We start from the raw sequence: 13,859 nt of genomic DNA on the forward strand, positions 1-13,859 counted from the left end.
GGTGTGAAGGAAACGCCTCATGGAGCACTTAAGCCCAGTGTCCCAGTGCATTACTGCTGCTGTGGTTTAATGCTGGAGCTGGCCTAACAGGACATGCCCCTCTGGCATGTGGTGTACTTGTATGTGTGTCCCTAGCGCCCTAATTCTCCCAGCGCCATCCTTTACATTTTGCTGTCCTGACTGATCTGGGTGCAGTCCCCTGTCCTGGCCCTGTGGACGTCTGAGCAGGGTCCGGCACCGGTCACTGGAGAGGTGGTTTGACGCCCTTTTGACACCGTCCCAGCAGGAGCCACAAGTGGCAGCTGCCGGGTGCTGCCCTCCTGCCCGCTGCAACTGCGGAGCGGCGGAGCCGGCTCTCCGCGCTCCCCGTGCTGACTGATCCGCCCTGCCTTTGGCTCGGCCCGGCGGGGCGGCCCCTGGGTGCGGCCCGGGAGCCGGTGCTGCGCAGCCCGCCCCCCACCCGCCCCGCGCCCGCTGCCGGTCGGCCTGAAAGAGGAAGGCGGGGACGATTGCTCCGCTCCGCTCCTTTCCTACCGCCGCGCGGAGCTTCTCTGTGCCGCGACTGGGGCCACGCTGCCAGAGGGACTCGCTGCAGGTGGGTATCGGCACTGCTGCCACCGGCGGAGGGGCCCCGAGAGGCAGGGCGGTCCGGGAGGAGCCGGCACGGGAGCGGCTGCGGCCGGTGCTCGGCAGCCCCATCCTGCCGGGGCAGCTCTCGGCCCCGTAGTGCCGCGCTGACTCCCTGTAGGGGCATCCGCTGCTGGTGAGAGCACGGCCGAGGGTTGGGACGTGTGTCCCACGGTCCGGCCCCGCTGCCGTGCGAGGGAGAGGGGGAGGAAGAAGGGAGAGGGCTGTTGTGCCCCCGGGCGCTCCCGGCACAGCAGGGTCGCGGCTGCGCAGGCGGCTGGCGCAGTGCGAGCAGTGGGTGCAGGGGCTTGTGGCCCCGCGGGTGCTGCCCTGCTCCTGGCCGTGCTCTGCGGGGGACCCTGACGGATTGGACTGAAGTTCTTGAGCTAATGGCAGAGACAGCTGAACGCGTCTCTGCTGCTGGGGAGACGGGAACGGGCTGAGCTTCCAGCCCTCAGCTTGGCCTTGGCTCTGCCAGGATGCGTGTGAACAGCCTGGGTAACTGCAACGGGGCTACTGAAGGCCACGAGTCAAGCATCTGCTTAACTGCACAGGATCAGAGTCTTGGCACCTGAACAAATGTTCAAAGAGCTTTTGTGTAACTTGCTTCATCTTCCTGCAGGAGATTAGATCTCAGGAGCGTATTCCCTCTCCTGCTCTGCCTCCTCACCTTACACATCCCTCCTCAGCCTTTGTTTATGGCAGCTTGGCCAGGTCTCATTCCTCCAGTGTGCTCAGAGCCAAGGAGCTCTTTGGTTTGGTCTTGGGTTTGTTGGTGTTTTTTTTTTTTTTTATGTGAGGGTAGCAATTGCTTTATTGAAGACAAGACTCATTTCTGGCTCCTCTACTTCTATAATTCTGTCAAATGTGATCAGACTCGTCTGTCAGGGCTTTATCAATCCCCAGCGCTTCCTACACAAGGTTTCACAACCTTCTGGGGTGTTTAATGACTTTTCTTTTAATGTGGTGCTTCTCTGTAGAGCAAAACTGAAATGACAGAGCAGTAAATGGAAGGCTCTTCTCCTCTGCACTCCTCTTGATCACTTCTCTAAAGATTGGTGCACTTGTATTTCTCCAGTCTTCTTTGCAGTCTCAAGAACTTGTTCAACTTGACTGTTGTACAGGCATAACCCCTTCTTAAGACCAGAATGTGCACTGAACTGTCGTGTGCTCTCACTTCAAGGTCTGTGGATCACATGGATATTTGGAAATGGCCCCAAGCCTTTTTGTCTCTTGTGTCCAGGGATTACAAATAAATGCTTCCACGCTGCAGACATGAGACCCTCACAAGCAGCACAGCCACTCATCAGCTGCTTCTGTATTGCAGCTGTGTTGCAAATGAGTATGTCCTTTTGGATATCCAGAAGAGCTTGCTCCTGCAGAGCACAGTGGTGTCCCTTTCAAGAGATACCCCGAAAGCCTGTGGATGTGGAGTGGGGGGAATCTCTCTTACCACGTAGACAGATTTAATCAGTGATGAGAGGCCACATGGGGAAGCAGATGATGGTGTTTGATACCATCCCCATCTCAAGTTCATGGGGATGTGTGTAGTTTCAAATGCCTTGACAAGCATCCAGATCTTCATTTATTTTCTCGGTTGTTATGGATCAGTATTTTCTTTAGTACCATGATTCCCTGGCTGTGATCTATGGAACGCCAACTTCCTGCTGGCCCACAGAGTCCACCTTGCCTGCAGAGATTCCTCAAAAAAACTCTGATGAGCGAGGAAGGATGTTGAAGGTGGCTCAGGGTCCCAAAAGTTTGGAACTGACTGGGGACTTTGTCCAAAACAGATGAGGATGAGCAGAGCACTTCTAATGCTGTTGTGTGGAAGCAGTAGCACCAAGCATGGTGCAAAGTATGAGTTATTCTGATGCATGCTTGATGATTGCTGTGGTTGTTCCCTTTGGTCTTTTGTGGATCTGGGCTTTCTTCATTCTGTGTTTTTCTTGGAGGCCACCATGAAGATGCAGAAAGAAGAATAGTAGAAAGAAGTGGTGTTTGGAGCAGACCATGTCTGTGCACTATTCACTCTGTGTATGAACAGTGTTTTAAAAAACACAGGGCTGTAGGCTCCTTGGGGAGGCTTATATTTGAAGACAAAGGGTTTCTTTCTTGTTCATTGTTTTCTATACTAGAATACTAGTACTAGTATACTGTAATGCTAACATTGTATGCCATAACAGTAATATTAGTATTTTAGTGTTATTGTTATTCACCCAGGTGACTCTGGTGAAGCAGGAGTCTGTGATAATCCAAAACCAGAGCACAGAAACCCACCAAGTACTGGGTTGGGTGTGATTGATGGTTAGACTCCACTGCTTCAACACATGCTTTATTAAGTTTACTTTATACAGCATTTTATCTTCTAGGATTTTACTAGAGATTCTCCTGGGCAGCTCCTGCTTGTAGTGCAACATCTTCCTGCAGTGGCAGAATTGCTCTCGGAGCTGCATACCTGCTTGCATGGAAGTTTGGCTTCCATAAATAAGCCACAGCTGGGTTGGCTGTCATCAGCCTGATGGTAGCAGATGGTCCTGTTTTTTCTGGAACATACCCAACAGATGAGGCAAACTTTTGTTTCTTATTCCAGGAATAGTTTTGAGCATCCAAGTGAAGATGCCTTTTCCGTTTGGCTTCAAATGAATTGTGCTGCTTTGCTAACTATTGAGTTCACAGTGCAAACATTTCTTCTTACTGTGGGCAAGAGCTGGATAGAGACTAGAATGCAGGAGGGGAAGTAATTCAGCCCCGTGAATATGGGCTTCCGAGTCCTAGGCAGGAACTACATAATACAAAATGCTGGAGGAGAGGCAGAAGTGTAAACAGCGGGGTTCTTGCTTTGAAGTCTGTTCACTGCCCTTTCTTTGTGGGCTTCTCTGCCTAGACTGCTGGCAGAGGTCTTAGTACTTCAACCTAGTAAAAGGCACCGGGATTAAAGAAACCCCTATCTTTAGAGCTGTAGCTGTTCAGTTACTTCACTTTAGTTAAACTGATGTTACTTTCAGTTAAACTGATGTTATTTTCCATCAATATCAAAGTCGTACCCTGCCAAACATGTTAAATGGGGCAAAATCAAGGACAGATTTTGCTGCAGTAAGATGTTTCGGGGGGGGGGGGGGGGGCGGAAGCGTGTATTAGAGGGCTGCTTTCTCTTTGCTCCTTTTCTGTTGCTCTGTGGCACAGGCTTTATTAACAGTTTTCTTGAACCTTGACTTCTGTGTGTTGGTGCTAACTGTGCTGTTAGTGGGATTGCTCTGCGCAGATCAGCCAGTCAGCTTGGCTTTACTGGGTGCTTGCAATGAAAACAGTGGGAAGGGCCTATTCTCTCTTTACAAGCCTTCTCCTATAAATACTTATTTCTTGCAGGGTTTATGTGACTTAGCCCCTAGTCTAGGACTTCCAGACCACAAGCAAGGAGGTGGCTATGTCTGCTTCGCTCTCGGATCTAGTGTGGGATCTGTCCCTTACTTGGATTCCGCACCTCTCCTGAGGCACAGGCTGTGAATTCACCTCCCCGCAGAATTGATTTCCCATGCTCAGTGGTTTGGAGGTTTCTGTTGAAGACCACCTGAACTCCCATAGCCCGAGGGCTGGGCTGCAGCCAGCACCCCAGCTGTGAAACGTGCTGCACTGGCCACAGCACCTGTCCTTGGTAGAGGATCCTGCTGGAAAGCTCATGGGGTGGCTTTGTTGTTCAGTGTTGGTAAAAGATGAAGTAGAGAAGTGAGCATGTGGATTTTGAGCCCTCCCTCATCTAAGCCGTTTAGCCCTTGTGTGCATAAGGTCACTTTGCTATCAATCTGAGGTCCTAATAGTGACTAGTTGCTGACAAGGGACAGAGAGCAGAGTGTTGCCCTTTGAGCTGATAGTTATGCCTTCATTATATCCCAGGAGCACTGAAAAGCACAATGTGCCTGGGTAGAGCCTGCCTGATGTATCTAGCACAGATCTAGGTCTGGAGCTGTGGCCAGGGTACCCCTCTGGCTATAGACACACCAGAGATCTCTGGTGGTATTGGGCTGAAGTAGGAAAAAAGGTCCCTTCCTGCAGCCTGGCATCCTCTCACCACTTAGGAAGATTTACAGCCTCTCTTGTTGCCTGGATAGGGAGAAGGGGTTCCTGAGCCAGCACCTTTAGGGATTGCTCCTAATGCTGTTAGGGATGAAGCAGTCAAAACAGGTTGCCAGTCTCCTGTTTCAGCACTGCCCCTGGCCTGAGCGCCAAGTTAGACAACTTACTTGTCATTTGGATTTTGGTAGCCCCTAGAGGGTCCTGGCAGAGCTGAGGGTCTCAGCAATACCTTGCACACAGGTCCATGGCAGGCCATGGCCTTTGCTAAAGATGGGTGACAAATTTTTTCTTTAAAAAACTATTCCTTTTGCCTGCACTGTTTCTTTGCCTTTTACTTGTTGCCCAATGATAAAACACCCCCCCACACACACACAAAACCACTTCTTCTGCTCCTCTCAGCATAGTTATGCATGTGCATGACCCACCAAGTGCCCCAGGACAAGTCTATACCTGCTCTTGTCATGGGGCCTATCCTGAGCTCCCTGCTGACCTGGAGCAGTACAGGGCTGCCATTCCTCCTTCTTTCCCTCCCCTGAAAGCTGCATATTCACTCTGGATCTGCTGTGCAATCTCATAGCCAAATGCTGGTGCTAAGCAGGATAAATCCCCTTTGAGCCTCTTAGATAAGCTGAGAACTAGACCCAGCTTCATGGGATATAGCTCTATGGTAGCCAGCTCTGCTGGTATGGGCAGGAGGCAAGATGTTGGACAGATTCTTATTTCCTTGCAGGGCTTTTGCTGTCTTCTTTCCAGCCCATCACCTTTGTCTCCATCCTCCTGGAGTTCTTGCTCTGTGGATCCAACAACCTCCTTGGTATCTGCTAGCATTTCTCATATTTCTTATCACTCCTGCTGGCACAGCCCAGGGTGGGAAAGGTGGAAGACCAAGCACTAGTAAGAGTTGTCTTTGAAATAGGGGAAGGTCTCAGCCAGTGGCTGCTCTGTTTCTTTCCCATGTCCGGTCCCCACATGGAGCAAGAGAGCAATGGGGAAGGAGTATGTCACTTTTACCAGCCCCCCATGCACTGTCTCTGGCCAGAGATATCCAGCTGCTGAGGAAGGTCTGAAGATTGTATTTAGCAGCATCTTATCCATTGCTTTTTTTCCTGCCTCTTAATTGATCATGCAATAGCGGGGAGGCTGGCAGAAAATCTTGTACCAGATTCTGCTCTACCACATCCGTTCAGCCCCCCTGCGCTCCAGGCCTTGGCATGTGAGGCCATCCAAAATGCACTTACAATTGTTCCCATTGTAACCTTTCCTCCCCCCTCCCTTCCCAGCATGTCTGAACTGGGTCTTCAGGACATGGCTCTGCTTCTGACCGTTCCCAAATAATTATCACATAATTCTTCTCCCAAAATAATGCAAGGTGTGGGTGAGGTGCGTTCGCTTCCAGTGATGTAGCAACATCCCTTACACAAGAGAAATGTTGGGTGTTTCACCAAACCGGGAGTCGGATGACAGCAGCAGGAGTGTGACTAAGGGGCATCGGTGTGCCACAGCTCTAGCACATTATCTCTGGGCTACTTTCTGGGTTTGCCTTCTTTCAGTGCATCGGTATCCTGGCACCTGCTTTCCCTTCCCATCTCTTCCCTGGAGCCTTCCCATCTTCCCATAGCTAATCTGCACTGGAGAAGCTCTCCATCCAGACCCCTGCTGGGATTGGGGTTCATCTCAAGGGTCCTGCTGTAATCTGGGCTCACTCCTACCCTGTCTGTGCTGAACAAGGTGGCCTTGCAAGGGCCGAAGCCAGAGTGTGCATCTCGGCATTCCCACCAGGCTCTGCAGGCCTCCCAGTGAGCTTGTACAGACATCAAGGGCCCAGAGGGAACCAGCCATTCTGGCTGCACAGAAATAGAAATGAAATCCAGCTGTGCTGGTTCTGTAGCAGTAACTGGGGGTTGAGCAGCAGATGTCTGCTGGTGCCGTGAGCCAGCAGAGCTCCTCCAGCCACTCTTCCTCTAACCTTCTGCAAGTCAGTCTGCTAGTGTTTGAGCCTTAGGAGCACAGAGAGGAGATCTTGAGCTTCTGGAAAACACACTGGTGTTTGACTTTGGTTTTGTTGTTTGGTTTTGGGTGGGTTGTTGGTCTTTTATTTATTTATTTATTTATTATTTTTGTGACTTTTTTGTTTATTTTTTTTTGTTGGGTTGTTATTTGCTGGTTTTGGGGTTTTTCCAGTGATGAATTCCAGACGTCTGTCCTCTGCCAGTTCATGAGCTTCTGCTTGGAACAGTTCAGGCTGCTAGTTGCCCAACTATGTGACAGAGCATTTCATACTATATTAATGGCTTGTTTCTCTCCTTGCAGTGATGAAGATGAGGAAGGTGCTGCCATGCCCTGCTGCTGTTCTCTTCCTAGTGGCTGCGTCCACTTTGGAGCTATCTCACTCTGCCAAGGTCCTGATCATGCCCACAATAGTCTTTGACAGCCACTTACGAGTCTTCATGCGAGTGGCAGAGGCATTGACTGACCGGGGCCATGACCCTGTGCTACTACTTCATGAGGGTCGGGATGTGGAAACCTACCTGCCTGGCTTCCGTGTGCAGAGGTACTGGGGTATCTTCAGCACAGAGAGTGCAGATGCCTGGGTACAGGAGAAGATAAAGCGTGTCTTCCAGGGGAAGATGACCTCTCTGGAAGTGTTTTCCTTTTTGGAGAAGTACCTGGAGAACTGTGACCTGGTGCTGGGAAACTCTACCCTTCTGCAGAAACTCCAGTTTGAGAACTTTGACCTGCTGTTGGTGGACCCTAATGAGATGTGTGGCTTTATCCTGGCCCACATCCTCCAGGTGAAATATGCTGTGATCTCCACTGGTTTCTGGTTCCCAGCAGAGATTGGTGCTACTTCTCCCATTGCCTATGTCCCTGAGTTCAACTCCCTGATGACAGACAGGATGGGCTTCTTTGGTAGGACTTGGAATCTCCTAGTCTACATGATCACTCGTGTGGCTACAAAGCTGGTCATCCTGCCTAAATTTGAACGTCTCATGGAGAAGCATAGGGTGGAGCCCAAGATATCCATGTTGGACCTTGTCCATGGAACTAGTCTCTTCTTCCTCTGTAATGATGTGGTGCTGGACTTCCCCCGTCCAACGCTCCCCCATGTCATTTTCACAGGAGGAATCCTGGCTGAGTCTGCAAAGCCCCTTCCAGTGGTAAGTGCAGGAAAGCTTTGAGCTGTGATTGCACATTAACCTGAGGAGTTATGCAATATAAATCATCTTTTGAAGATCCTTGGAAAAGCTTGGAAGCCCCAGGAGTATGGAAAGCTTCTGTGTTTTGGTGCTTGGGTACAGCAGGGAGACAGAGCACACCGTGGGGTTGCAGGGAGAATGTAGAATTAAGTTGTCCAACCTGCAGTGAGATGTGGCTTTCCTGTCCATGTAAAATAGTGTCTGAAAGTCCAAAATTGGCCATGTTGTTCCTGGGACTTGATCATGAGTAATTTGTTTGTTCCTGTATTTGAAGCAGAAATGGGAGGACCAATTATTCTTCATTGCTTCATCAGATGATGTTCAATCCAGAATTTCCTCGTTAATCCTATTTCTCACAGGGTGTTTCTGCCCTTGAGTTTGTAGTCTTAAGAACCCATAGGGGAGATCTGTGCATGTTCCCTCATCAAATTCAACGTGAAATCCCAAAGTGTACAACATTTAAGTATATTATCTTCTTTTTCTCAAGGTCCAGCCCTAAGGGAAAAATTCCCAGGCATTCTGGAGGCTTTCTCTGGCCTGTACCTTACTATCCCCAGTAATAAATTCAGAGGCATAAGCTCTTAAAGCCTCCAACTGAAGACAATATTGAACCAGAGGAGGACCTGTCTGCCATTCCTCCCATTGCCTTACCACTTTCACAAACACTGAGGGGAACTAAACCTGGATAATAACACACAGGCAGTCAGGTTGATCCTGGTGTTCTGATATTAAGATTAAAGTTTCAAATTATTAGAGGCCTATCAAGATCTCTGATGGCAGCTTTAATTGAGACTGTGGGTGCTAACTTTTTCCCAGCTAAAAGCAGAACGTTAGATCAGATGCTTGAGAACAGAAGTTCTCCAGATATGTGTGGCTGCACATCACCCTTTCCCATGTGGCACAGCATGCAGGTAATGCAATGCACGTAGGGTGCTCCAGAAGCTGTATCAGAGAGTGGCTGCCTCACAGCTCTTGCAAAATGCTGGCTTGGTCCAATCTGCCCATGTACGTGCCCGCCTTATAAAGAAGGGAGTTGTCTGCTGGGGCATTACTCATGTGCTTCACAGCTTCCAGAACAGACCCCAAGGCACCTAAGGGAAGAATGGTGTAGATAAATCCGGAGCCCTGCAGTAGGCAGTGCCTGCCATGCTAGCAGGTAGGCATGTCTCTGTCAAGGTTATAGGATGCCAGCAGAAGAGAGGGACTCCCTAGATCTAGGGGTAGCATCAGGAATGTCCCATTCTGAACTGGAGCAGAATTATGTAATTAAGGTATTTATTTCTTCCTATTTGAAACAGTATGATTGCGAGTTCCTCTAATTAGGACTCGATGAAATATTAGCTATGTGTTTGAGAGATGGTGAGAACTTTTGGTGGACAGCCATGCTTCCCCAGCAACTTTAATGGTGTTTCTGAAAGAAAAATATTTAAGTCCCAATTGTAATGGATAATGTAATAATCTGAGTTATGAATAATTTTATATAGAAAAGTAAAACTAGCACTTTGTCTTCTGCAGCAGTTTTAGTGTTTTTTTTGATCAAAGGATGTGAAACTCAAAAGAATGGAGAAACCAAAATCCCTTCACTGGAAACTTACAGTTCTTAGTTGTTGGGTTGTTTTGGGGCTTTTTAAAGATTTCTGCAAAGATAAGTTTGAGTTCCTGAAGCATACAACAAAGGACAGATATCCCCAGAGAATAACACCAAGATGTGCTTTGTGACTCTTCTGTACTATGGTCCCCCAACCTGTAGGCTACTATTAATAAGATTTCTTAATTAGTCATCCAATTTTTCTGCTTTAATAACAGGGAGAACTATTTCTTTTGCCCTTCATGTTCTTCTATGGTGTTTATTTCAAGGAAGTATTCATATTCAAAGCCAGATTTTATGAAACTTTCCTAAAATGGTTCTGGCTGTGACACATGGGAAACCTGAACCAGCATAGAATCCATAATGAGAAATAGGCTCAGCTCAGCCTGGCATAAAAGGGAATAATCTGTGTTTGCTCCACAGCAGCTGTGGTGGCTGACTTCTTCTCCCTGCAGCCTTCTGGTCCTGGTTGAAAAAGTGCATTCTCTGTCCTGGATACACACCTTCTTTATGTAGCCTATAAACAAAGGACAAACAACTGTGGGTTTTGCTGAAGCTGTAGCTACCTCTCTGCCGAGTGACCAGAAAGCTAAATCTGCTACTTGCAAGCAGCTATCAAGGATAAGTAGAAGTCTCCTGGCAAGATGAGAAAACCTTCTGCCACCTCCAGGAGGCTTTGCCATTGGAGAGTTTGTGGGGAATCTCCAGCCAGGTACTGGTCCTGACTCTGCCTGTGTGGTGTTTTGTCTGTTGTATCAGCCTACAGCTAGAGATCCTGACAAGCCTCCTGCCTGGAGGATGGAAGATCCCCTTCTTCTTTTTATCCCCATTACCTTCTCAGCTCTGGCTGCTCCTGTGTGGGCCTGATGTTTTCAGAGCTGTATTTGCCAAATGGTAATTGTGTCGCCTCCAAAGCAGGAGGAAATGCTGTGAAATGCCGGTTTTGGACAGACACCTCCCTGCAAGCTCCCAAGCCAAGCAGTTGCTCAAGTTATTTCTGCTTGGCTGGGTGCAGAAATCACAGTGGTTCTTGTCTGTTGCCTGGTGAAAGCCATGTAGCTTTGTGCTCCAGGTGGATTTGGCTTCATCCTCTCCGTAGACAGCTTTCTACTAGCAGAGGCAGCAGTGGGAAGAGCCTTTCTCCAACAAGACTTCAAGGCAGCTGTGTGTGCTTTGCCCACAGGGTCTGCGTCTGTGGGTGGAAGCAGCAGATGCGGGTGTTGTTGTTGTCTCCTTTGGCATTGGGATCCGAGCTCTTCCAAGTGATTTGGTGGAGAAGATGGCCAGCGCATTTGCTCGCCTCCCGCAGAGGGTGGTGTGGAGGTAAGGAGGGAATAGGATTCTTTTTAACTCTGGTTGGATGAAAATCAGTGTTGAGGGGTTATTCATCTCAAAACACAGATTGGCTTTCCATCTCTTAATCTGATTGAATTTATAATTGTTCTCTGTGTGTGTCTCCCTCCCCCCCCCCCCCCCCCCCCCCCCCCCTTATCTCCTCCCACAGATACTTTGGGGAAAAGCCAAAAAACCTGGGTGAGAATACACTGATGATGGGGTGGCTGCCCCAGAATGACCTGCTAGGTAAGGCTGGGTTCTGTATGTGTGTGTGTGTGTGCCACTAGCAACATCCCTGGAGTTTAGCCCAAACCACAGCAAAGGTGTATAAGGACAACAGCACCTTTGTGGCTCTAAGTCTGTTGCATGTTGTGAATCTGATCTGTACAAAACACGGTCCTCTTGTAACACCTGCTTGAAGCTGCATCTTGGCCCCTATCTCCCTCCTCCTCTGGGTGGTACTAAGCAAGTTTTGGGCTGCCGAAAGCCAGGTGTGTTCCCAAATGGTAACATCTTGTCTACTCAGCATGCCTGGTTTTTCCTAAACCTACAAGAGTGCTGTGTGTTGAAGCCACCAGTAGCCCTGTTTCAGTGTGGAAGGCACTGACTTGCTGCTGTTTTGTTGCCTGCAGGTCATCCCAACGTGAAAGCCTTCGTCAGCCACTGTGGGATGAACGGTGTATTTGAGGCGATTTATCACGGTGTGCCAGTGGTGGGATTTCCTTTCTATGGGGACCAGTTTGACATCATGACCAGAGTGCAGGCAAAGGGCATGGGTATCCTCATGGACTGGAGCAGTGTAAAAGAAGAGGATCTTTACCAGGCTGTCGTCACAGTTATCTCTGACCCCAGGTGAGGCATCCAGAAGCATTGAGGTCTTCCTTGGTACAGACCGTATGTAGGGACCACTGTTGTGTTGATCCCTACACAGGCTGTGGTGACTTCTGGACCAAGCAGAGTTGCAAGCATTGCTTAGCTGGCCAAATGTGTTAGTGCCTCAAAACCGTGAGGTGCAGTCCAGGAGAAGATACTCCAGCATTAGCTGTTAGAGAGCATGATCTAGTCCTGTTTGACTCCAACTGTAATTTTCTTAGAAAACTTTCTGAGATGCTGAGGCACAAACCTCTTTTAACATCAGCCTGCCACCAGGGAAAGTGAGCTCGCAACCTCACCTTGGGATCTCCTAGGTCTGGTCCAAACTGTAGAAACAGCACAGGAAAATGGACTGAAAGTAATGCTTCATCTCTTCCTTCTGACAACTGATACTCTGCCCTTCCCTAGATGTGCTGCAGCACAGTGACACAGGGCTCCCACTTCCTAGCAGGACACGAGCAACTGCTAGTGTTGGAAATGCCATCTAAGAACTTGACTTGTTTTTTTGTTTTGTTGGGGTTTGTTTTGTTTTACTGATGTTTTGTTTGGTTTGGGGTTGTTTTTTGTTACCAATTAGGATCTCTCAGCTACTGACCTCAGTGTAAGTTATTAAGGTGGTGTAACTCAGTACCTTGAAGGAGTTGGCCACTTGCACATCAAGTGTGCAACTGTTGCTTGATGCTCTGTGAGGTCTTTGGATGCAAACTCTCCTCAGAAAGTAGCAGTCCGCATGAGCCCACTGAGCAGGTAGGTACTCCTGAGCTGAACTCCAGGCTTGTTAACAAAACACAGAATAAAATACACTCTGGCTTGTGCTGCTGTGGCTAACAGTTGCTGTCAGAGTGGCTTACAGAGGCATTTATGAAGAGAATTGGGGAAGAAATTTGCCAGTCTCCTAAGGTAGTTGGGATGTGAAAGAGACCACTGGACACCTCAGACCACAGCTATGAATTTCCTATGAGAAGGATAACTTCTTGTCTTCTTCCCTTGCAGCTACAGAAAAGCAGCCAAGCTCATCTCAGCTCTGCACCTGGACAGACCAATGCATGCTCTCAACAGGACAGTATATTGGCTGGAGTACATCCTTCGTCACGATGGGGCACCCTATCTTCGCCCTGCTGTCTATGACCTCTCCTTGTATGAGTACTTCTGCTTGGACATCTTGGCTCTTCTCTTCTTGTGCCTGGCTGGTGTTGGATTCGTCCTCTACAAATCTGTGGTGTGGTGCAGAAGGAAGGGAGCCAGCCCTGTGTATCAGAATGGCAATTGCATGAAGGGCCACTTCACAGAAGAGAAGAAATTGCAGTAGTGGCTCAGTGTGTTCCACTGAGCCCATCCCATCACTGTGAAACGAACTGCTGCTGTGCCAAGAAATGTATGGCACGCAGGCACGGCAAGAGGTGAAAGATCAGCAAGTCTGGGTGAGAAGCGAGTGGGGAGGGAGGAGTTGCAGAGGCCTGTGTGCACACCTCTGTGTACAGCACCTATGGGTGGGGGCGCGGATTCAGGCATGGGTGGAAGTACTTGGCCAGGACGCTGGGAGCAGGGCATGGGTAGGTAGACTTCCAGGGAGGAGCGCAGGTTGTTCCCTTTGTATTGCACGTTGGTTTATGTGCTGGTGTTGCTCTTCTGGCTTTTTTGGATCTTCCTTGGAGGCTCTGGAGATAGGGATAGATTTCATGTGTAGCAGACACTATTTCTCCTCTGCCTTGTTACTAAGAGCCCTGGGAGTCAGGATTCCTTTAAGTGCAGGTGAGGACCTGAAGCAGAGCTGTGGACAGGGAAGGGCACTGAAAGCGTCATCTACACGAGAATGAAATTGGTCTGGTTTAAGTTCTGTGGGTCGATGTTGTTCTTCCTGCTTCAACCCTCTGCAATCCTGTTCGTGTTTGAGCTAAATTATTATTTTTTAAAATAAAGTTGTATTCTTTCTCCTGTGTGGCGGTTCTCTGGTCTTGGTTTGATGTGAACCTGTGATCTGTGTAACATGATGTATTAAAGTGCTTTTTCCTTCTCATTACTGCTGCTACGGTCTCCGCATACCTCTGGATCCCTACAAACCTCCATCAGCAATATTTTGGTCTTCCCAGGGGGTTTCAGGCAGTGCCTTCTCTCCTTTGCCAGTGTGACACACACCCATGCTCCTGGAGTCTCCAAACCTCAGA

General features: G+C 48.9%; 1 protein-coding gene across 1 annotated transcript; it reads left to right on the forward strand.

Moving 5' to 3' along the window:
- Positions 1 to 476: 476 nt before the first annotated feature.
- Positions 477 to 13,633, forward strand: LOC134157581 (2-hydroxyacylsphingosine 1-beta-galactosyltransferase-like). Its single transcript, XM_062606667.1, has 6 exons — positions 477 to 595; positions 7,012 to 7,859; positions 10,670 to 10,809; positions 10,991 to 11,067; positions 11,454 to 11,673; positions 12,688 to 13,633. The coding sequence occupies exons 2-6, from the start codon at positions 7,014 to 7,016 to the stop codon at positions 13,001 to 13,003; spliced, it is 1,599 nt and encodes a 532-aa protein (XP_062462651.1). The 5' UTR covers positions 477 to 595; positions 7,012 to 7,013; the 3' UTR covers positions 13,004 to 13,633.
- Positions 13,634 to 13,859: the final 226 nt, after the last annotated feature.

The sequence above is a fragment of the Pezoporus occidentalis genome, unplaced genomic scaffold, assembly GCF_034315485.1.
Source record: "Pezoporus occidentalis ecotype Australia unplaced genomic scaffold, CSIRO_AGI_Poc_V1 ctg98, whole genome shotgun sequence".
Taxonomy (NCBI): domain Eukaryota; kingdom Metazoa; phylum Chordata; class Aves; order Psittaciformes; family Psittacidae; genus Pezoporus; species Pezoporus occidentalis.